Source organism: Lytechinus variegatus, chromosome 6, assembly GCF_018143015.1.
Source record: "Lytechinus variegatus isolate NC3 chromosome 6, Lvar_3.0, whole genome shotgun sequence".
NCBI lineage: Eukaryota > Metazoa > Echinodermata > Echinoidea > Temnopleuroida > Toxopneustidae > Lytechinus > Lytechinus variegatus.
In genome coordinates, this window is record NC_054745.1 from 27,393,385 (window position 1) to 27,415,835 (window position 22,451).

The 22,451-nt window shown below is 37.6% G+C and overlaps 1 protein-coding gene across 1 annotated transcript; it reads right to left on the bottom strand.

Annotated features, from left to right (window-relative positions):
• Window positions 1-4,204: 4,204 nt before the first annotated feature.
• Window positions 4,205-22,434, bottom strand: LOC121417298 (SPRY domain-containing protein 3-like). The gene is given in 9 exon segments (XM_041610953.1): window positions 4,205-4,966; window positions 6,368-6,575; window positions 8,082-8,196; window positions 9,746-9,953; window positions 12,047-12,238; window positions 13,507-13,657; window positions 15,589-15,719; window positions 16,889-17,357; window positions 22,166-22,434. Coding segments are annotated over 8 exon segments (1,530 nt in total). The 5' UTR covers window positions 17,276-17,357; window positions 22,166-22,434; the 3' UTR covers window positions 4,205-4,828.
• Window positions 22,435-22,451: the final 17 nt, after the last annotated feature.

Here is a 22,451-nt window from a genome sequence, read left to right on the forward strand (position 1 = left end):
AAAATGGAACAGAGTGCAGGGAAAGAACACATACATGTACATGTAGAAATGAGATTTAAAGAAAAAATACCCAGAAGAACATGCTAATTTAGACCACAAAGTTGAGGAGACGTATTATAGAATTTGGACAAGAAAAGAACAGTCTATTACTTTACAAACATGTATGCCTCCCTGGCGAATTATCCCAAGCACCAAGCAAACACCATCCATGGTCTTATGTTGATCAAGAAGCCTTTCATCTCAAAGGAATATTTACATATATGAATAATCATCATCAGCTGCATTAAGACTAATTACTTCATGAATATGCTAAAACACATATGAATATTCATGATACAATGTTCAAGAACATGGAAGTATTGTATTAGCTTCAAATTTTGATTGAATTTAATCAAAGAAACACTCCAAACTATCAAGCATATAGAGAGCAGGAAGGCATTTTATGTACCGTAAAGAGTATGTTCAATTTTGTTGCAATATGACCAATACTTTAGCAAACATTGACTATGTAGAGGTGTTGTGGCTCAGTGGATAAGTCTGCGGACTTTGAACCACAAGGTCCGGGGTTCAGACCCCACGGCAGCACTCGCGTCCTTTGGCAAGGCATTTACCACTCTCAACCCAGGTGTAGTAAATGGGTACCCGGTAGGAATGAATTCCTTGAATGCTCGAGCGTTCGATCAGGATAGCCATGCTAAAGCCGGGGGTAATAGTATGCAGCGCTTAGAAACATTTTGTACTAAGCGCTATATAAATGTTGCACACATGTATTATTATTTTTCCATCCGGAAATAGAGTATTTGTTATTTGAATGCATTGCTTTGATTGTTGACAGAAGTGAATATTGAAGTGTTTTTTTTTTTTTGCGAATGAAATTTTTTAGGCCATCCATTAGAGAGGGAAATGTTTAATGTTGTGAACTTAATTAATTACATATAATGAAAAACACAGAAAAGCAATTTGATAAAGCATCTTTTACATCAAAATATTACAATATAAAAATAATTTAAAATAAAACTTTTACCTCAAAGCGGTTTGATTTGAATAAAGAGCTTAAAACATATATTTCAAAATAAAAAAATATGATATACCACACAGCATTTTAAATGAATGAAAAAAATTAGAATAAAACTTAAAATTTCAGATAAATGGCAACATGCTTTTCTATTATTTTCCTATGCTATCATTTTTCTCAAAAGGCAAGACAAACTGAATGAAAATAGAAAAAAAATAACTGAAATGATAATTAGGAAACATACATATCAAAATGAAAAAAAATGAAAAAGAAAAAAGGATAGCGATAAAAATAAATGTTTTTGTAAGATCATAAGATATGTCCACTAAAACATGTTCCTATTTCATCATTACGTCTACACTTTTAGCAGGTGCGGATCCAGTCGGACTTGGGCCATATTGTTTTTCCAAAACAGTTGGCTTCTCCGGCTGGAACTGAACTTGCTTTATAATAGGACATACAGACAGTGGCGGACCATGACCCGGAGTAGACAAAGCATTGGAGGGGCACAGCATTGTTCATATACAATACAGTGCCCCTCCAATGCTTTGTCTCCTCGGTCATGGTCCGCCACTGCATACAGATTTATTATAATGTAGTAATGAAGTGGAATAACTGAAAGCTGCTTAGTGATTTACTCAATCTTAAATGAGGCTTCAATCCTTGAATTCAATAATGGTTTTCCCTACAAGGGGGCTATTCAAAATGACTACTTGCAGTGTCAAAAGAAATGGCTATAAAGCCCAGACAACAGTGAAAGCTGATCCCAGATTAACCAAGGTCCCATCTTACAAAGAATTGCCATTGGACTGATCAACCATGACTATGGAAAGCCATCAATATCAACATCTAAAATCAGACCTGCGAAACTTTGGGAATGAAAAACTGTATTCTGTGATAAAAAAAACTGTATTTTACCCCCCCCAGGTGTATTTCATAATAAAATGCATGGCGCACTCACTCATCGCGGCGCTCAAGCTGCATGCAAGCTATAATGAGCACTGCTTTTGCAAATGAAAAAACAAACAAAAAACATCGAAACATGTGTATATCTCACCCTGGTTTTAACAAAATGATTGAAAAAAGTCACCTGAAATTACATTGATCTAAAAACCATATTTGTGTAAGTTGTATGAAATAGAGACATATAGAGATGATTTTTCTCAATAAATTACGATTTTGTAAACAAAAAAAAGAAAGAAATTTAAATTTTAAATTTTAAAACAAAAACATTTTTTTTTAAGAAAAAATGTACTGCCGTATTTTGGTTGCAAAACTGTACTAAATACGCCAAAATCATACTGGTTGGCAGGTTTGTAAAATGCATGTATTATTCATAATACTTTCTACATATGTACAGGCTATTTATACATTCATCATTTTCTTGAAATTCAGTGTGCTTCTCTTTGCTTACACAGGACAGTGTGCAAATTTCTTGTCAAGAAAATTATGGCATTGATGGATTTCCATATAGTTGAGGTTGATCAGATCAATCGTAACTCTTTGTAAGACAGGCCCAGGGGGGTGTTTCACAAAGATTTAAGTATGACTTAGGTCGCACTTAAATGTCGACGCGTACATGATATGCAATGCGCAATCTTATTGATCAATACGCAGTAGTGCGCGTCCTCTTGGCATGATCTGACCAATGCTGTCATGCCTTTTATACTGCGCGCAACTAGGCATTTAAGTGCGACTCTAAGTCATACTTAAATCTTTGTGAAACACCCCCCTTGGGAGTGTTTCATGAAAGAACTTGTCAGACGTTTTATCCGACATGTCCTGTTTTATCCGACAGTTACCACAGTAACAGTGACTATCAGCCAATCAGAATCAAGGAAAGTTGTCAGATCTGACAACTTGTCGGACAAAAATGTTGATGAAGCACTCCCCAGATTTCTTTCAAGCCAGTGATTTATCAAGTCATGTCAGAGATTAATGCAAGTGTAAAGGTATCAACGTAGAGCTAAAGAATAGCTCTTTCATACGCATGGCTCCCTCCTCAAAACTAACAATCAATCACCTCAATGGTTTTCTGTATTGAATGATCTCCAAAATAAACAAACCAGCTTATTCCATATAAAATCAATCAGAAATATGTTGCAAATGTTGATTTAAAAAAAAAAGAAAACAACATGATCATTAACCATATATGTATATAGTAGGTGACAGGATTAGAGTTAGGATAGAAATAGAGTTTTTGTTCAAATTAATATTGATTAGGGTTTACTTAGTTTTGGAGTTTAGGTTTTATGTTTGGCTTAACATGCAGATTTTCCATCAGAGCAATTGTCGCCGGAGCAAATGTCATGGTACAATTCTTAGACTATATGACCAAACGGTTGCACCCTGGGTAATAATCAGGGAACTACGGGATTGGTTTTAGTCTCGGGTTGGCACTGTTCAAAATGACTGTGGCATATTGTGGTATATGAGTGCTTTAAATCATTAGTTGCTTTATTCTAGTTGGAATAATTCAAAAGACTGCATGTCAAAATGTTGCATCATGGGTAACGATTTAGGAACCACTTTGGTCATACGCTGGCACTATTCGAAGTGACTGTGCTATTTTTATATTGCCTTGAAAACATAAAAAAAAAACAGTGAACACTCCATGACAAGAAGGTACAGTACAGCAATGGAAGAATCACGATAAGGGGGGTGTTTCACAAAGATCTGAAATACGACGCACGATCTTATTAATAGATACGCAGTAGTGTGCGTCCTCACGACAGATCTTACCAATGCTGTCAAGCCTTTCATACCGTACGCAACTCGGTATTTAAGTGCAACTCTAAGTCATACTTAAATCTTTGTGAAACACCCCCAAGGTTTCCTTGAGTAATTCACTTTTATATACCTTGGTGAAAGTAAATGGTGGATGGTGGAGTCACATCCCGAATATTCATCTACTCATGAATATTCATCTTCTCATGAAAATTCATCTTGTACATTGATACTCTTCACACAATGAATATTCATCTATGGATGTACTTTCTTCAGAAGAGAACATGGTGGAGGGTGGAGTCACATTATGAATATTCATCTTGTACATTGATATTCTTCACACAATGAATATTCATCTATGGATGTACTTTCTTCAGAAAAGAATATGGTGGAGTCAAATTCATGAATATTCAGTTACTTATTAATAATATTTACCTACTAATTGATATTCTTCAAAAAGTGAATAAATTCATCAGTGAGTGTTCTTCAGAAAAGAACCTATAAGGTGATGGTGGAGGGTGGAGTCACAACATAATTATTCATCTCCTAGGATATCTAAATGTTTATTAGTGTGATTATACAACACCACAACTGATACTCCTGCATCATGAATATTCATCTTTTTTCGACATCAAGGTTGCTCCAACAATACATTTATATTGATGAGAACGAAGGTCATATAATGTTCATCTTAATGCTAATATTCATCTAATATGTTCATAATCAGCAAGATTGTTTAAAGCAGATCTCTATTCTAACTTCATGAATATTCATCAAATGCTGGTATTCAACTTAATAGTATTAATCAACAAGATTGTCCAAGATAATATACGATAATCAACATATCCGATGCTTTAACTTCAAGAATATTTATGAATATTCATCAGCCAGATGACTCAATAAACCTGAATAAAGATGAGAATTAAATTCATTATTATTCATATCTCTGTTGATCAGCAAGATTGCCTGATATTACCTGAATAGTGATGAGAATGAAGTTCCATGAATATTCATCTTTGTTCATCAGCAAGACTGCTCAATATTACCTGAATATTGATGAGAATGAGGATCATGAATATTCATGTCTCAACCGCTCAGGGGTTGTAGGTCGACCCTAACTTTCTCCTCTGGACTCAGAAGACCGACGGTCGGATAAAAGCCGCCAGCCGGGATGGTGACATTTTCTCTTCTCCCGATCGTTGTTCCGTTGCGGGTAAAGAAGACCTAGATAGATACACAAAACAGAAAAGACAAAGCGTGTTATGAAAGTATCGTAGGGATTGTGATTCTTGCCTTTTAATTAGTGCTGGTCGATATTTGATTCTGTTTGTCGATTATCATCAGCAAAATATTGCCGATAACTCGGTATATCCCTTAGTCTGAATTTCATTATATATTCAGTTTCATTGTGAACTCCAATTCCAGGAGAGCATGGAAGGGGGAAAAAGAAAATGATGCTTCCATCAGCTGATCTGCCAACCTCTGGAAATGAAAAATTGTATTCTGTGATAAAAGAATATTCCCCCCCCAAAATGTATTTCATAATACAATGCGCGGCACTCAAGCTGCACGCTTTTGCACTGCTCTTGCAGATGAAAAGAAAACAAAACAATGAAACATGTGTATATCTAACCCTGGTGTTAAAAAAATGATTGAAAAAAAATAGTTACCTGAAATCACATTGATTCAATGACCATATTTGTGAAAGTTTTATGAAATAGAGACATATAGATGATTTTTCTCATTAAATTATGATTTCAAAAAAAAATTTACTGTTGTATTTTGGTTACAAAAACGTTCTAAATACGCCCAAAACGTACTGGTTGGCAGCTCTGCATCAGTGCTTGACCATAAAAAGTGGGCAGTTGGGTACCAACTTACAAAGTTCCGAAATTGGTTCAAAGAAACATTGAGCAGTATTTTGGTCAATAAATGGTGATTAACTTTCATCATAAAAACTAATTTTTTGGTCAAATCATGTTACCACGATATAAAGACATAATCAGGAGCATTCTTGCAGAACCTATGAAAGACATTTTTTGTGAGCCACGTGAAAGCCAGCCTTTAGCCCTACTTGACAAACATTTCTGAGGCTTTCCGTGAATATGGCACCATATGTATATGAAGGAGCTGTATAAAAAGAGAGAGCAAAGTTGGCAGACGGTAAAGCGTCTGCCCGTCGAACCAAAGATCGCGGGTTTGAGTCCACCCCGGCGGATGATTGAAGCCAGTGCGTTGTGTGTATTAACGTCTCTCCCCTGTTTCATAGATGCAGGCTATGTTACAGTGGAAAACACTCCGTCTCTTGGATAGAACGTTAAATGGAGGCCCCGTGTAGAGGAGAATCACCACCTTTGCATGTTAAGAACCCACTTCACTATTCGTATAAGAGTAATGGGAAAACCCCAGTGGAGTGGTCCACCTGCATTCCCCAAACCAGTTATCAGAAGGAGAGACCTGCAGGTCACAGTTCTGTGGGCGTGCCCTTGTAGGCGACCCAGATTGGCAGGCTCCTCAAGTGCGCCTTTGAATGTCTTTGACAGATACATGGTGCTATACAAATGCCGTACATCATCATCATCATCAAAAGTGGACTATTACCATGACGACTATTGACTAACTCACTTGTACTTTTGTTCTCTCTTGTTTCCTCTGACCATCACCCATCGCATTGATGAGCTCGTCTTCGAGCCAAAGGTCCTCGTCGTCCGAGAAGTCGTAGAGGTGGATACCGACGTTATCTTGATCGCCCGGTTCACCAAGCCTGTTGGGGTTGGGTTTCCCGGGCCTCCATTCGTCAATGATCTCCTCTTCAGTATCACTGCCATCGTCACTGGAGTTTAATACAGGAAAGAAGGGATGGGTCGTTATTTTCTTATAACACACATCAGTGAGGGCGTTAGTAAAAATTAATCCCCATAAGCTAAGTGTACCTTACGGACATATGTAACCCATGAACTATACAGCGGATGGTATTTCAACTGTTCCAAAAGTACCTACTAGTAACTATAGAATGATGGCTTTGCTTCAATAAAATTACCCTCTTCCGTATCACTGCCATCATCACTGTGGTGACAGGAAAGAAGGGATGGGTCGGTATTTTGTTATAACACACATCAGTGAGGGCGTTGGGGAAAATTATCCATGCAAGCTACCTTCAGAACATTTCCTCCCCTGTATCCTTCCCGATATCACTAATTACAGATCAATATGGAAAAAAGAGGAAAGTTTGTATTTTGTAACAACCTCGCCTGCTCTATACCAGTGAGGCAAATTCCGCATGGTATTACTTTATAATAAGAACGTCATATTTCACCCAAGGAAGCCACTTCAGTTCTGAAAACAGTTCTACCAGCGGGCCCTGCTTAACATGGTAATGTTATTATTACCCCGGCTTTATGCTGTTTCTAACCAGTTCATCTACTGGCCATCGAATTGGCCTAATAACCAGTTTAGAGAAAGAGGAAAGATAGAAAGGAAAGGAAAAAGTTGCTTGCTTGCGTGAAAAAAATAAAAAGAGAGGGGATGGTAGAGAGAAAATGGGAAAGGAAAAAAGATTAAAAAAACAGAAAGAAAAAAAAAAGAAAAAAGAGAGAAATATCAGAGGGGGAGTGAGTAAAAAATAAAGAGAAAGGCAGAGAATAAAGGGAATGAGAAGGGGGAAAAAGAGCAAGAAAGGAAGGACAGGATAAAGAGAAAGACTGGGAGTGAGAAAAAGAGAGGGAAAGGGAGAGGAAGAGAAAGGGGAACGAAGTAAACAGTATAAAGAGAATTAAGAGAAGGACTGGGAGAGAGAAAACAAGTGAAGCGATTCTGGCAGTCTCACCTGCATTACACGGTTCAATATACCTGTAGCAGCAGTGCTGACTTTGAAAACTACTTAAATGGTTATTCACAAAAACCACCGTTCATATAATGATACAATACTACGTCGAAAGCAGATGACTTTTGACTTCACGACCTCAGTTGTGTCCCTCCAAAAGGCAAAAATATGAAAAAGAAAGGGATATAAGGAGATATGGAAAGAAAGAATCAAAGAAAGAAAGAAAGAAAGAAAGAAAGAAAGAAAGAGAGAAAGAGAGAGAAAGAAAGAAAGAAAGAAAGAAAGAAGGAAAGAAAGAAATAAAGAAAGAGAAAAAAAAGAAATAAAGAAAGAGAGAAAGAAAGAACGAAAGAAAGAGAAAAAAAGAAGAACGAAAGAAAGGAGGAAAGAAAGAGAGAGAGAAAGAAAGAAAGAAAGAAAGAGAAAAAAAAGAAAGAAAGAAAGAGAGAAAAAGAGAAAGAAAGAGAGAGAGAGAAAGAGAAAAGCGGAGGGAGAGAACGGAAATACGATTCTCACCTATCTGCCTGGTAATCTCTAGGAAACATTATACCACACCCCATGATGTCACCTTTATGGCATTTCGGTCCAAAAGGGTTTCCTACTCCATGACCAGTGAAGATCTTACCATCATCTAAGGAAAGAAGAGTAAAGAGTCACTTTAATAAGAGCATTGATTCTGACCCAGTCCCACATATACATAATCATGTCAGTAGTCTTCAAAGGGATGGTCCGGGCTGAAACAAATAACAAAGTTATTGAATTTTTAAATTCATCAATACTTTGTGAAAACAGTTATATGCACAGCATCATGAATGTTCATTAGGTGGGCTGATGATGTCATACCTCCACTTTCCCTTTTCTTATGTTATTACATGAAATCATAATGGTTTCAATTTTTCATATGTGCGTAAATGATGTGTCTCCATTACGATGAAATAGTTGCGGCAATAAATAACTAATGCACTTACTCAGTTGTAAATCTAATTAGTTCTTGGTAGAAAAATTTTGAACGAACCTGATTTCGCATAATAAAATACAAAAGAACAAGTGGGGATATGACATCATCAGCCCACTAAATGAATATTCATAAAGACATGCTTAGAACTGTTTCACCGGAATAATGCATATCTCTGAAATTCAATAACTTTGTTATTTGTTATCCAAATTTTCAGCATTTTGCTTTGTGAATTTTACTCTATTGAGATATACATATCTTCAGCCTGGACCATCCCTTTAAATGTACATGTAGTTAGATGAGTACCTAAAACAGCAGACATATGAAAAAAAGAAAGTAAGAGATGAACAGAAGAACGATGGCCTGTGAAGATTTAACCATCGTCTAATAACAAGAGTAAAAAAAGAGTATGTAAAGAGTCCCTTCAAAAGGGTTTAAATTTTTTCCCAGTCCCACCACATATCGATGTCAGTAGTCTGAAAAAATCCACTCACTCCAGCATGAGATGTGTACATGTACCTGGTACCAACATTTTAAAGAAAACGTCCATTTTGATGAAGTGTTTCGTGAGATATTTAAACACAAAGCTCCGAAGCCCTTTTGAAACAAATATTGTGAGAGGTAATCTGCATTCGCAAAGGTCCGGTAAATGGGCGACAATAAACTACATCAAAGACACAATATACATGCAGTTCATTTCAAAGTTAGATCATAACCAACATAGCTCCGTTTGACCCACGTAGACTGTTCGGAAATACCATGTTCGGAAAGGTTTGTGCGATATTGATAGTTTGTTTTTTCTTATTTTTTCTCTCCCTCTGGAGCTTTTCGCGGCCCACCAGTTGAGAAGTGCTGATTCAGAGAGTACCTTCCTGGCGACTTCTTGTTAGTTTTAATAATAATAATATAGGGTATTTATATTGCGTACATATCCACCTTGTTAGGTGATCAAGGCGCTCCTATATTACCCGGCTAAGCTAGGCGTTCATAGCGCACACAGCTTTTTAAGGAATTACTTCCTACCGGTACCCATTTACCTCACCTGGGTTGAGTGCAGCACATTGTGGATCAGTTTCTTGCTGAAGGAAAATACGCCATGGCTGGGATTTGAACCCACGACCCTCTGTTTCAAAGTCCGAAGACTAATCCACTGGGCCACATTGCTCCAAATGGGGTTTTGGGGTGGCTCGTCAAGTATAAACATTAGTCTAGAGTTGGACCTCACCTGCATGGTAAGCGATTGACCCTCGATCCCACCCAGGATGCATATTGGTGGGGTAGTCCTTCCGGGTCACGCCGAGGGCGACATAGCAACTCCTTCCCGGGTCGATGATCTCCAGCTCAAAGTAATGGTTTGCCGGGCCGAGCCGTTTCCGTCCCTGAGCCATCCCAAACTCCGAGAAATCCTCCCCCTTTCCTGTATACGTCACAATCTGTAGCCAATAAAAAGGAAAAAAAAACAATCAGAGTGACAACCCATTAACAGGAACCACTAGTTTATAAAGACCACAAGATATTTTCCTTTGAATAGAATTATCTGTTGAAACACGTAATACATCCAGGTATGTATTAACTGTGTCATTTTTATTCTTTCTTTATACTGCTTTGAGCATCTAAAAAAAGTTCTATATATTATCATAATTATCATTATCAGAATAATTATGCTCATCAAGACCACTTTTCTTATCTACATGTACATCGTGCAGTCTTTAAAGGTCAAGTCCACCTCAGAAAAATGTTGATTTGAATCAATAGAGAAAAATCAGACAAGCACAATGCTGAAAATTTCATCAAAATCGGATGTAAAATAAGAAAGTTATGACATTTCAAAGTTTCGCTTATTTTTAACAAAATAGTTATATGAACGAGCCAGTTACATCCAAATGAGAGAGTTGATGATGTCACTCACTCACTATTTCTTTTGTTTTTTATTGTTTGAATTATACAATATTTCAATTTTTATGAATTGGACGATTGGGACCTCCTTCCCTGAAGCACAGAGTTTTAAAATAATGGAATTCCACGTGTTCAGGGAGGAATGAAACTTCATTTCACATGACAATGACGAGACTATAAAAATATTTCATATTTCAAACAATAAAAAACAAAAGAAATAGTGAGTGAATGACATCATCGACTCTCTCATTTGGATGTAGCTGGCTCGTTCATAAAACTGTTTTTGTGAAATGAAGCGAAACTTTGAAATGTCATAACTTTCTTATTTTACATCCGATTTTGATGAAATTTTCAGTGTTATGCTTGTTGAATTTTTCTCTTTTTATTCAAATCAAGTTTTTTTTGGGGTGGACTTTTGCTTTAAAAACAGGTTTCATTGCAAAACCTTGATCAAAATACCATAAAATTCACCCAGAGTCAATTCAATTAATTTTATTGTCATGTTTAAAAACACAAAAATTGTCCTCGGTCACTTCTTAACAAAAAGTGCATAAAAAAAATAATTCACAAACTATAAATACATCAGAATAACACATACATGTAATATACAGTAAATATATGAATAAAGTAAATATACACAACCACTGACCCAGTGTGTGAGACAAAGTGTCACCACAGTGGAACAATGCAATCTAGGGTGGGTAATCAAGCATGCAGACAGGTACCAGAAGCTATTAACTGGATACATGAATACATAAAGTGAGTAAAGCAGTCATTAATGAGACAATCTATGTCCACTGTATGCACTATATAAAATAGAACATTGAAAATTACAGTTATGTGTCAATCCATACGGCTACATGCTGTACAGGCGAAGGGGTAGAAAGCCCAAGTATCTCTTCAATCCGAGTGTATCAGGTATCAGCCTATACTCCAAGGTCTACTTAAAAACCCCTTACTAATTTTTTTGTTGTTTAATAACCATTTTGTCTTCTTGCTGATTGATTAAGTGAATGACCTTTGACTCTTGACCTATATCGGAGCATAACACAAAATGATCTGTAAAGGCCAATGCACATCGTACGACCCAATCGGTCTGCGACTGGTTTGCGACTGGTTTGCGACTGAGTGAGGGGAGATGAATCGCAAGATTGTCATAAGCCTGTACACCGCACACCTAGCGATCCGACTACCATGCTGTCCGTGACTCACGCATGCGCTTTCTGCCATAGCAACTGAGAAAATGCGCTTACTACTGCGTATGCGTGTGTTTATCATATACGCGTCATGCAACTCTTCTGTCTGGCTGGCTGGAGGTTGGATTGAGCTTGCGATCCAGTCAAAAGGATTCGACATGGCAAATCCTTACGATTTCCTTGCGACTTGTCTCTGACCGGTCTGCCACTCTCAGGCTGACAAGAGCTGTGACATCACATCTTCTCTCACTCAGTCGCAAGCCAGTCTCAGACCAGTTGGGTCGTAAGGTGTGCGCTGGCCTCAATACATACATATTAAGTGTCACATTGTGGGCCTTCTACAAAGTCTGTTCTCTGATGACATCTTACAATGACCCAAATGACCCTTGACCTTTACCAGATCCTTTGAACCTCAGATGACCTTTGACCCTTACCTGTCCATTAACCGATGCATGGTTGACCCTTCTCCACATCTGTTCTTCCATGACATCATCTATCAGCATATCCTCCTCCTGGTACGACCATCTACTCAGGCCGAGGTACTTGACGTGCTGCTCTCGGCCTCCCAGACTGAATGCTGGGTAAAACGGCTTCAAGGGGTCAAGGGCTATCTCCTCTTGTAGGATCTAAACAAAAATCAAGAAATATCAGCATACATCATCATTAAAATTATATGACTTTTTTGGTAATGATTGAATCTACATCCTTCATATGCAGTAATATAGGATAGCTGAATAAAAATATGAGGGGGATGAACTGAATGCTGGGTAAAATGGCTTCAAGGGGTCAAGGGTTATCTCCTGCTGTAGGATCTAAACCAAAATCAAGAAATATCACCATACAAAATAATCAAATTTATATAAATTTTGGGGTAACCATTTGATAATCTATATCAGTAATATAGCATAGCTAAATAAACATATTTTTCTTACAGGAGAGGGATGAACTGATATATCCAAGACACAACTAAATCACTAAATATCTGTCGTCTATAAGGTCAGCCACTATGACTGATTTACCTAGACATAAAATGTTTCCTAGGTAATTGGTTATATACCGGCTGGACTTTTACCAAAATGCTGTCCTGCCGAGTTCCTACGGGAGTTACCACAAACAAAAACAGAAACAGAAACTTCCATTATTTTGAGAAATCTTTCCTTTTTTTTATCACGTGGCATATGGGGGAGCTGCTCGTCTGTGACCTCACTTTCAAAATTCATGACTCTCCAAAATTCCTTGATGGATTTTCATCAAACCTTCGGCAAACTTTTCTAGAGTCTTTTCTGCTTTTAATCAAACCAGAAACATTTGTACATTTGTTTATGAAATGCACCCACATTCAACCTCTTTGGTATGAAGTGATCAAATCTATTAATATGAAAATGCATGATAACATGAAATTTACACCCTTTGAAAGAATGCTTGGAAACAAAGACGATAGATTTGTGACTTGTTACTGAAATATTTTATTCATATTTGTAAATTTCAAAATAACTCTCCCACGTACCAAGCTTTTAAAATTCACTTGAATGTTAATAGGGAAACAGAGTATAGGATAGCCAAAAAGAAATATAAACTATCTCTTCATTTCCGCAAATGGAGATTTGAGCTGTAATTTGCTGTGAATGTTAGTGGTTATCTTATTTCATTAATCTCTATGTTTTGAAATTCATGTCGCTCCTTTATTCCTTTTTCTATATTTTTTTATTCAATTTTTGTTTCTATTGTATTATATGTGTGATATTTCATGTGAATGTTTTTTTTATTGTTGTTGTATAATTATTTTATCAATAAAAACTGAATTATAAACAAAAAAATTATGGTCAGAATGAACTTTGCCTTTAATTGAATTGTGAATCGAGCTTTCTCGTGCCACATTGTAGCGCCCTCTTACCCTTTTCCCGTTGACCACAACAGAGAGTGGGCAGATGAACGTGCTGGCATCCTCCCCAGAGCATTCTGCTCGCTCGAAGTGAAGCGCAATGCCAACTTTGTCAAAGTTGTGGGCTGGTGGGCAGACTAGCGTATCTGGTCTGCCAAAGTACCTGTATGAACAAATAAAAAGTATATTAGGAAGGTCCCATATGAAAAAAGTAATGGACACACATTCTTTATGGCATTGCTCATTAGCATTAGGCAAAAAAAATGTTATGTCAAGTCAACTGCCCTCATCCAAGCCACCATAAAATGCTAAAAACAGTGTCATGAAGAATACACGAATGCAACGTCTTTGGGCAAAAATGCCAGATTTGGTGAAGAATTTGCTCAAATTTGTATTCAATGAAAAAGAACTTTTGTATGCGATGTGACTGCATAAAAAAAATCATCCCTTCTCTTTTAATACACAGCGCAGCAGCAATATAAAAAGGGAAAACTAAATCAACTAACTGACCCAACTTTCTGACCTAGGCTTATGAGGGCAGCATAACAATATCTTAGTATGGAAGCTTAAAAGTGCCACCGAGATGTTGAGATAATTATCTCGGGAAGTCGACATCTTGATAGCAAAAGATAAGATGACGAGATCCTGGATCTCATCATGTCGACATCTTTTAGAAGAGATGATGAGATGACAAGATCCCGGATCTCATCATGTCAACATCTGTTAGAAGAGATGTTGAGATGACAAGATCCCGGATCTCATCATGTTGACATCTTTTAGAAGAGATGATGAGATGACAAGATCCTGGATCTCATCATGTTGACATCTTTTGGAAGAGATGATGAGATGACAAGATCCCGGATCTCATCATGTTGACATCTTGTAGAAGAGATGATGAGATGACAAGATCCTGGATCTCATCATGTTGACATCTTGTAGAAGAGATGATGAGATGACAAGATCCTGGATCTCATCATGTCAACATCTTAAGAAGAGATGTTGAGATGACAAGATCATCTCATCATCTCATCATCTTTTCTACAAGATGTCAACATGATGAGATCCGGGATCTTGTCATCTCAACATCTCTTCTAAAAGATGTTGACATGATGAGATCCGGGATCTTGTCATCTCATCATCTGTTCTAAAAGATGTTGACATGATGAGATCCAGGATCTTGTCATCTCATCATCTCTTCTAAAAGATGTCGACATGATGAGATCCAGGATCTCGTCATCTCAACATCTCTTCTAAAAGATGTTGACATGATGAGATCCAGGATCTCGTCATCTCAACATCTCTTCTAAAAGATGTTGACATGATGAGATCCAGGATCTCGTCATCTCATCATCTCTTCTAAAAGATGTCAACATGATGAGATCCAGGATCTCGTCATCTTATATTTTGCTATCAAGATGTCGACTTCCCGAGATAATTATCTCAACATCTCGGTGGCACTTTTAAGCTTCCATATCTTAGGCCCAAGGAATTGACCTACAACTTCCGAGGCAAAAATAGGGGGCTAAACTTCACAGCCTAATACCAACATGTGAATCTGCTACAAGCATAAACATAATACTGCAGTGAATGCAGATGTTCTGTAGCCCTTTTTGAAATTTAAGGGCTGTTTTGAGCATTTTTTAAGGCAAAATCGCCCCGATCACCCCAGTAATTTTTTCCCTAGAACCTACCCTTTGCCAACGTAGACGATATACCCTACGGAGGTCTTTGTCGATCCTAGATGAGCGTCTGTAGGGTGTGTCTGCATTGCCAGACAAACAGGGATACCCTTCATCATCGTAAATGCTATACTCTATGGATGCCAATGTTGACAATCAGCTAGAACTTACCCTTTGCCATCTTAGACGCTGTACCCTACAAATGTTGATAATCAGCTAGAACTTACCCTTCATCATCGTAAATGCTATTACCCCTACGGATATCAATGTTGACGATCAGCTAGAACTTACCCTTTGCCATCTTAGACGCTGTACTCTACAAATGTCTTTGTTGATAATCAGCTAGAACTTACCCTTTGCCATCTTAGACGCTGTACCCTACAAATGTCTTTGTTGATAATCAGCTAGAACTTACCCTTTGCCATCTTAGACGCTGTACCCTATGGAGGTCTTTGTCGATCCTAGATAAGCGTCTGTAGGGTGTGTCTGCATTGCCAGACCAACACGGATATCCTCGCTCCCTACTCCCTGTCCTTTAATTTCCACCTACAAGGGTAGATAAAGAGGTAATAACTGTACTTATAACTGGATTTATCAACTTACACAGATGATAGTGATGAGACACAAAACAAGCTAAGATTTATTACTTACAATGATTGTAACATATTTTCAAGTAAAGCTATTAGAGTTCTTGACAGAAGATTTCAGTGTATTTCTAATTTTATTGGTTTTTTTTTCTCATAGTTTTCCATTTTCACAATTTTTTGGCTTTAGTTTTTTTCATTAATCAGTGTTTATAAGACATCAGTCTTTAGACACTATTGAAGAAAAGGTAAATAAATTGCTTTTAATAGCACTCTTGAAATTAGTTTTTCTCCATTCTCTTTGTACACAAATCTCCCCACTGACATTTTGTGTAAATGTCCCATACGTAACATGTTGTTCCATATGTAACAACTTTTAAATCAACTTTTAATTTAAAAAGCAAACTATATTTTTTTAACTTTTTGTGGTACAAAATTTTCATACTCAATGAATAAGAACTTCCAAGAGAAGCAACAAAACAAATAATTTATTCTAAGAAATAACTTAAAAAACACCCTCAAACTGTTACATATGCAACATCCATCCTTGGGCAAGACCTAGTTATCATATTGATGACACCACTCCCCCCCCCCCAAAGTAATAAGATGTTAGGGGGGTCCAAGTCCCACCAATGACTAAATCTCATAAGTTTTTTCTTTATTTTCTATGATTTTTTATAATTGTCCCATACGTGACGCCCATTTTACCAACTACGCAAATTAGGTGCCCCAAATTAGCATAAATTTGCATATTATTAAATTTTTCTTAAAGAAAATTTTAAATATTCAATATTAGGGCTTTCTTACCCCAAAAAAGATAACTTCTTGAAATAAAGATGAAATTCTTGAATGGCGGGAGACACTTTCTCAAAGTAATTGAACTGAATTTAATGCTTGAGTGCCTTATCAAGGCAGCCGAGCTGAAGCAAGGACAGTATTTGTCAAGAACGGCAGAGCCCAATTGGGAGAAACAGTTTTCAGAACTGAAGTGGCTACAATGGGTAGATATATGATGTTCTATACTATTAATATTATCATCATAATTACTACTGTTACTATTATCATCATCATCACTACAACTATTACTATTTTTATTATCATCATCATTTTTTATCATTATCAATAACATACCTCAAAGAAGTTTTCCTCTTCCGTCAAATCAACCAAGGCTATGCACGCCACCGGCTCCTTCGTTCTCCCTCCCGTGTGCCGGAAGCTCCTCGCTTTTCCGTACAGATTCAACAACATGCATGAGAGACCCTTGATGAACTGGACTTCTCCTCGTTTGGCTCCACCTTGCGCTGGAGCCTGCTGGCCAAACCGCAGTGCCGGTGGGGCGAAATTGGGGGCATGAAATGGTCGACCCACATTTACCGGCCCAGGCGGTCCTTGAATGTGGTTTGCCGCGATGTGCCGAGGGGGTTGCATATTTCGGCGACCAAGGAGCTGGGCAAAAAGGTCTTCGCCGTTGTCGGCAAGTCGTCTCCTGCGACGCCGGGGATCCATGCGTGGATCCATGTTTCGCACGTGTGATGACTAATAAGGAGCTAGTCTTTAAAGTTAGTGCAGATGGATCAGAATGAAGAAACAAGTGAAATTCCTAGATATATACATGGGGATATAAAGAATAAAAAAAAGATTAACATGATGGAGTTCAAGCTAAGCAACTGCAATAGCAGCAAACAATCATGACTTCATGAGGGGTTCTTTCAAATAAAAATCTTAACATAAACCTAATACTCTGTAAAATCACCAACAAAAATAAGCACACAACGGACAGTGTAATATCACTGCTTGGAGAAGACCAAATATCTGGATAGCATTTAAACGACGCCCTGTGTTTGTTACGATATTTTAATCAATAATAAAATGCCTGTCAACTGGAAAATAGAGCATTTGTGAAAGGGTGGGTGAATGCCAGGATTGTGAGCCCGGTCACAGGGTCTTTATGAACCTGACTAGGGTCCTGTTGTACAAGGAGTTACGACAGACCCGATCAATCGCGACTATGGACGGCCAGCAACATCAACATCTACATGTATTATGCATGTTTGTTCAAAATATTTTCTAGCTGTAATGTATATTCATGCATTCATTGTTTTCTTGAAAATTCACTGCGCTTCTCTTTGCATAAAAAGGACATTGTGCAAATTTTTAGAAAAAATTTTGACACTGATGGATTTCCATAGAGTTACGATTGATCGGATCAATTGTAACTCTTTGTACAACAGGGCCCAGGGGCCCGTTGCAGAAAGAGTTGCAATCGATCGCAACTCTAAAAATCATGCGTAACTTGATTTTCAACCAATCAACAGCGCACATTTGGGACTGACGATTGATTTTTTGGCTTGCGTTTAAACGCAACTCTTTCTGCAACGTCCCCAGGACTTGTTACGGTAATAATTGTTTCTCAGGTAGCGGCCACTCAGCGAGCATATCATTCGCCTCAATGAAGCCTGGATGACCCCATACGGCAGAAGCGAAAGTTGCTGGTCCCATGACATCATCAACAATGACAGAGTGGATTGGAACATTGACATACTCATAAATAATTCATACATTCACGTCTCCTCCAGGTTACAAAAGGCTCATTCTCACGCTCACTCAGGTCGCGCCAATTCTCTATGTCGGACCCTAGTCTTGCTTAAGCCACTACTTGATGAGGAAAATAGCCTTGTCAAAAGGCTGACATCTTGCTGGAATACCAACCATATTTTTTTTCAATTTCTCCATGTTCGGTTACAAATTTTCTTCCAGATTCATTTGGCAAATGTTTTTATTCAAAGTATAAACACTTCGGTGATCGTTTGATGGGATCTGTTCGAATTCACTGATACTCCAACCGGCATACAGGTACATGAATGTTCACAATACGAAGTACACTGTACATACATGGAAATTATAGTAGGAGTTGGCTATAATTGGATGATTTTTGGTTTTACTGTGGCAACAATTTTTTGGGTTCCTTTTACCTTTATGAAATTACAGTATTTTTTGTCTTGGGTCCAAGAAGTGTGTCAGGCTAAAATACAAAAGCAGAGATGCTAACTGATAGCTCAAAAAAATCCTGAAAACCCAGGCCGGGGGTCCAGGGGCCCGCCCAGGGCCCCTGGCGGGGTCAAGGGCGAAGCCCCCTGAAGCTGGAACGTTTTCTTATTCTTTAGAGGGCTGAAATCATTAATCTACAGTAGTACATAACAAATAATTAATGACATAATAAACTTCATATCATAGGCAAGAAAGGTGCTCAAAAAAAAAAATCATGTAACCCGTACTCATTTAACGGTACGGGTTAACCTGCTGCGGGTTAATATGCTGCGGCCAATGGGTGCGACTCGGGACGGGTGTATGTAGCAGCTGGGGTGCCCTTTTTCACTCACTGTACTCATCAACAAGACAATCCTATACTATTGAAAATCCATAAATCACAATTTCTATCAAAATGATGGATAGTTCACACATATGAATTAATGAATACGCACCAGAGAACACATATTTAATGGTAGCAAATAGGTTTTCAGCTGAAATCCCGCGGCAGACAACCAATCACTCACGCAGCAGCAGGCAATTGCAGCTACACCCGGCCGTGCTTTGAGCGGTTCTACCGGGCGCGCGATCGCCCGACTGGGATAGCGCTGACACCCGATATCCCTGCAGGGCCAGGGCGGCGTTTGCAACTGCTACAATGTATTGCTCGCGCGTACCGTGCAAGTACAGTACCAGCTAAACTTCATGCTGCGCACAACGCTAATAATTTTCCGTCTGCGCAAATTGGCCATCCAAAATTGAAACTGCGCTCTCCGTAGCGAACTCCGTGACAAGATTTGGAGGGGAAATTTTTACGGATTTCACTTTGACAATCGATTTTTTTTCCCGGAATATTTTTCAGCAAAGGAAAAAATCCGGAATTCCGGAAAAATCCGGAAAATTAGCAACTCTGCAAAAGGGCTGCTTGAAAACCCCTAAAATCACATTTTTTGCCACAGCTGATTTTATTTGGTGGTCTTTTCTCTGATTTTGATGTCTATTCATACATGTGTGTTTTGGGGGGCAGGTAATTTGTTTTTCCTAAAATTAGTACTTTAAATCATTGAGTTATAAGGTGATTTTACTTACTAATTTTTAAAGCCATTTCTTCGGCCAAAAAGAAGGTTTCATTATCTTGTGGTTCTTGGATCATATGATACCAGTTGAACAGTAGCAAGAAGCTTATATAGCTATACCCTTTTACTCCTCTAAATTGGGGTTTATGAATATTTGCAAAATATATCTTATCAAATAAAAAAAGAAAATGTCATTTATAGGGGCTAAACCATACATACAATGCACTGTACTTGTACATACTACACTGCATATATCCATGCATTGACCACCATATAATCTATAGTGTCATTGAAATAATTTCAAAAAGTGAAGAGCTCAAGGGTTTACAGGATAGCTTTTAGACTTACTCGACACTCCGTTTTGTTGACGATCAGCCATGCAGAAAGTCTTTTGTTAACTGTACGATAGCTTTGGTGGAAAACCTGTGAAAACACATATTTTTCCTGAAATTATGGAATACAACCATCGTTTCAAAGAAACATTTTCTGCGATTTAGCTATCAAATTGAAGAGCAGATATTGAACTTTTTAGGCATGTGATTTTCTTTTCGAAATTTTGATACCCCAAGGCAAATGACTGTTTGCTACTTTCTTTAATTTTTTTTACTCACTCATGTGTGGATGAAAAATCTTATCTGTTATACCAGCTGAAAGAGGACATTCTAAGCTTTTTATAACAAATCATCGCTAACCCTTGGTTTAATTTTTTGTGGGATGCACTTCAGGGCTCGAATTAAGAATTTAAAGGGACAAGGCCATTTATCTAAAAGGGCACTTAAGGGAAAGGGCAGGCAGTTTTCACTTTATGGGACATCCAAGGCCACCAAAAAAAGGGCATCAATAATAAATGCACTTTTCAATGGGGCACATGCACTGGATTACCACAGGGCACCAAGGCCACAGCAAAAAAGGGCAGTTATTTTGGCCTTAAGTCTACAAATATTTGAAAGGGCATCAAGGCCATTTCTGAGGGCATCTAAGGCCATGGCCTTGGATTAATTCGAGCCCTGCACTTATTCAAATATTGTTATTATTATTTTTTCTTTTTTGGGGGGTGGGAGAGTTAGAATTACCGATCCAAAGGATATATATGCCGAAAGAATCGCATTTGCCAGCAATAGCCTTCTGCGTGTACCAAAGTACATTTCAGCAAATTTCTTAAAATGTTGTGTGAAAAATCTGACTACTTTTCTTCTCCTCTTATCTCTCCCATCCTTGAAGTTCCATCTCTTCGTTAACTTATTCATTTTTTTTCTCCTTCTTTTACACTTTACATACAAGTACGTTTCTTTTTTCTTTCCTCTATTTTGATTTCTAGCTCTCCCCTCTTTTCCCACCCACCACCATTTTCTTCTTTACCTACGGATAAGTCGGATAAATAGATTAAATTCTGAACACAGGCATGTTATGCCTCTGTATTTAGTTCAGGTTTTCCTCTTCAAGATGGCTGGCTTACTTCTAGGCCAGGAAAAGGGCTTTTGTAGTCATATCTTATTGGCTCTATTTTTTTTCCAGCATCTACAGCATCTTTAGCTTGTCTTTCTTTTTTTCTGCCTTTCCTTTCCTTTTGCTCTTCCTTCCTTCCTTTCTTTCTTTCTTTCTTTCGTTCTTTCTTTCTTTCTTTCTTGTTCTTTCTTTCTACCTTCCTTCCTTCCTTCTCCTTCCTTTCTTTCTCACTCTCTTTCGTTCTTTTTTCTGTTCTTTAGCATTTCATACCTTTTTTTCTCACTCACTCACTCCCTCCTTTTTCTTTCTTTCTTTCATTTTTTATAGTGATTTAGTGGATTATTTTCTTCATTTTAGAGGAAGGTGCCAATATCTGGCGTTGGCTTATATCATCATTACTTTTTACTTTTATTTTTTAGACCCTAGGTTATTTAAAAAAATATTTTTACAGTGAATCGAATGACGTCTTCTCATCAAAATGTCACAATAGGCCTAATCAATTATAGAAAATGGTGTAGATTCTTAATGGTTGATGTGATCTGGACCCTGGTCCTGATGTCCTGGACAAATCCTCATCCGACGCTACAGCTGGAATGGGAACAAATTAATTATGCTGAATTCAATACTTGTCTACTGTAGCAGAATAGCCCTACAACATTATATATGGGTGGGACCGAAATGAGACTCCCTTCTCAATGCCATACAGAACAAAATTAAAAAATGATAAAAGTGACAAGAATAAAACATTGATACTTTCAAGACATTTATAATTTGATTCAATATATACGTAATCAGTCTTCCGCTAATCATTTTATGAAATCATATATAAAACAAGAAGACAATCTGTAAAAGAACTTACCCAATTTCCATGTTTTGATGTTCACTTTCGGCTCCGATGATCTCATAATTTTTTCACTGATGTACACAATTTTTATACGTTATGATTTATGCGCAATTCTGTGTATCAGCGAAATTTTTTCAGACGTTTTCAATTGTGTATATTGTGGGTAATATTTGAAAAACAAGCGTATATTTTCCTGTTCAAAAACATGATTCGAAACATTTCAGAGTGATTCATAATGAAATATAATAATAAAAGCAGTTATTTACATGTAATATAAATTCTTAGATCTTCTGAGCTCTTG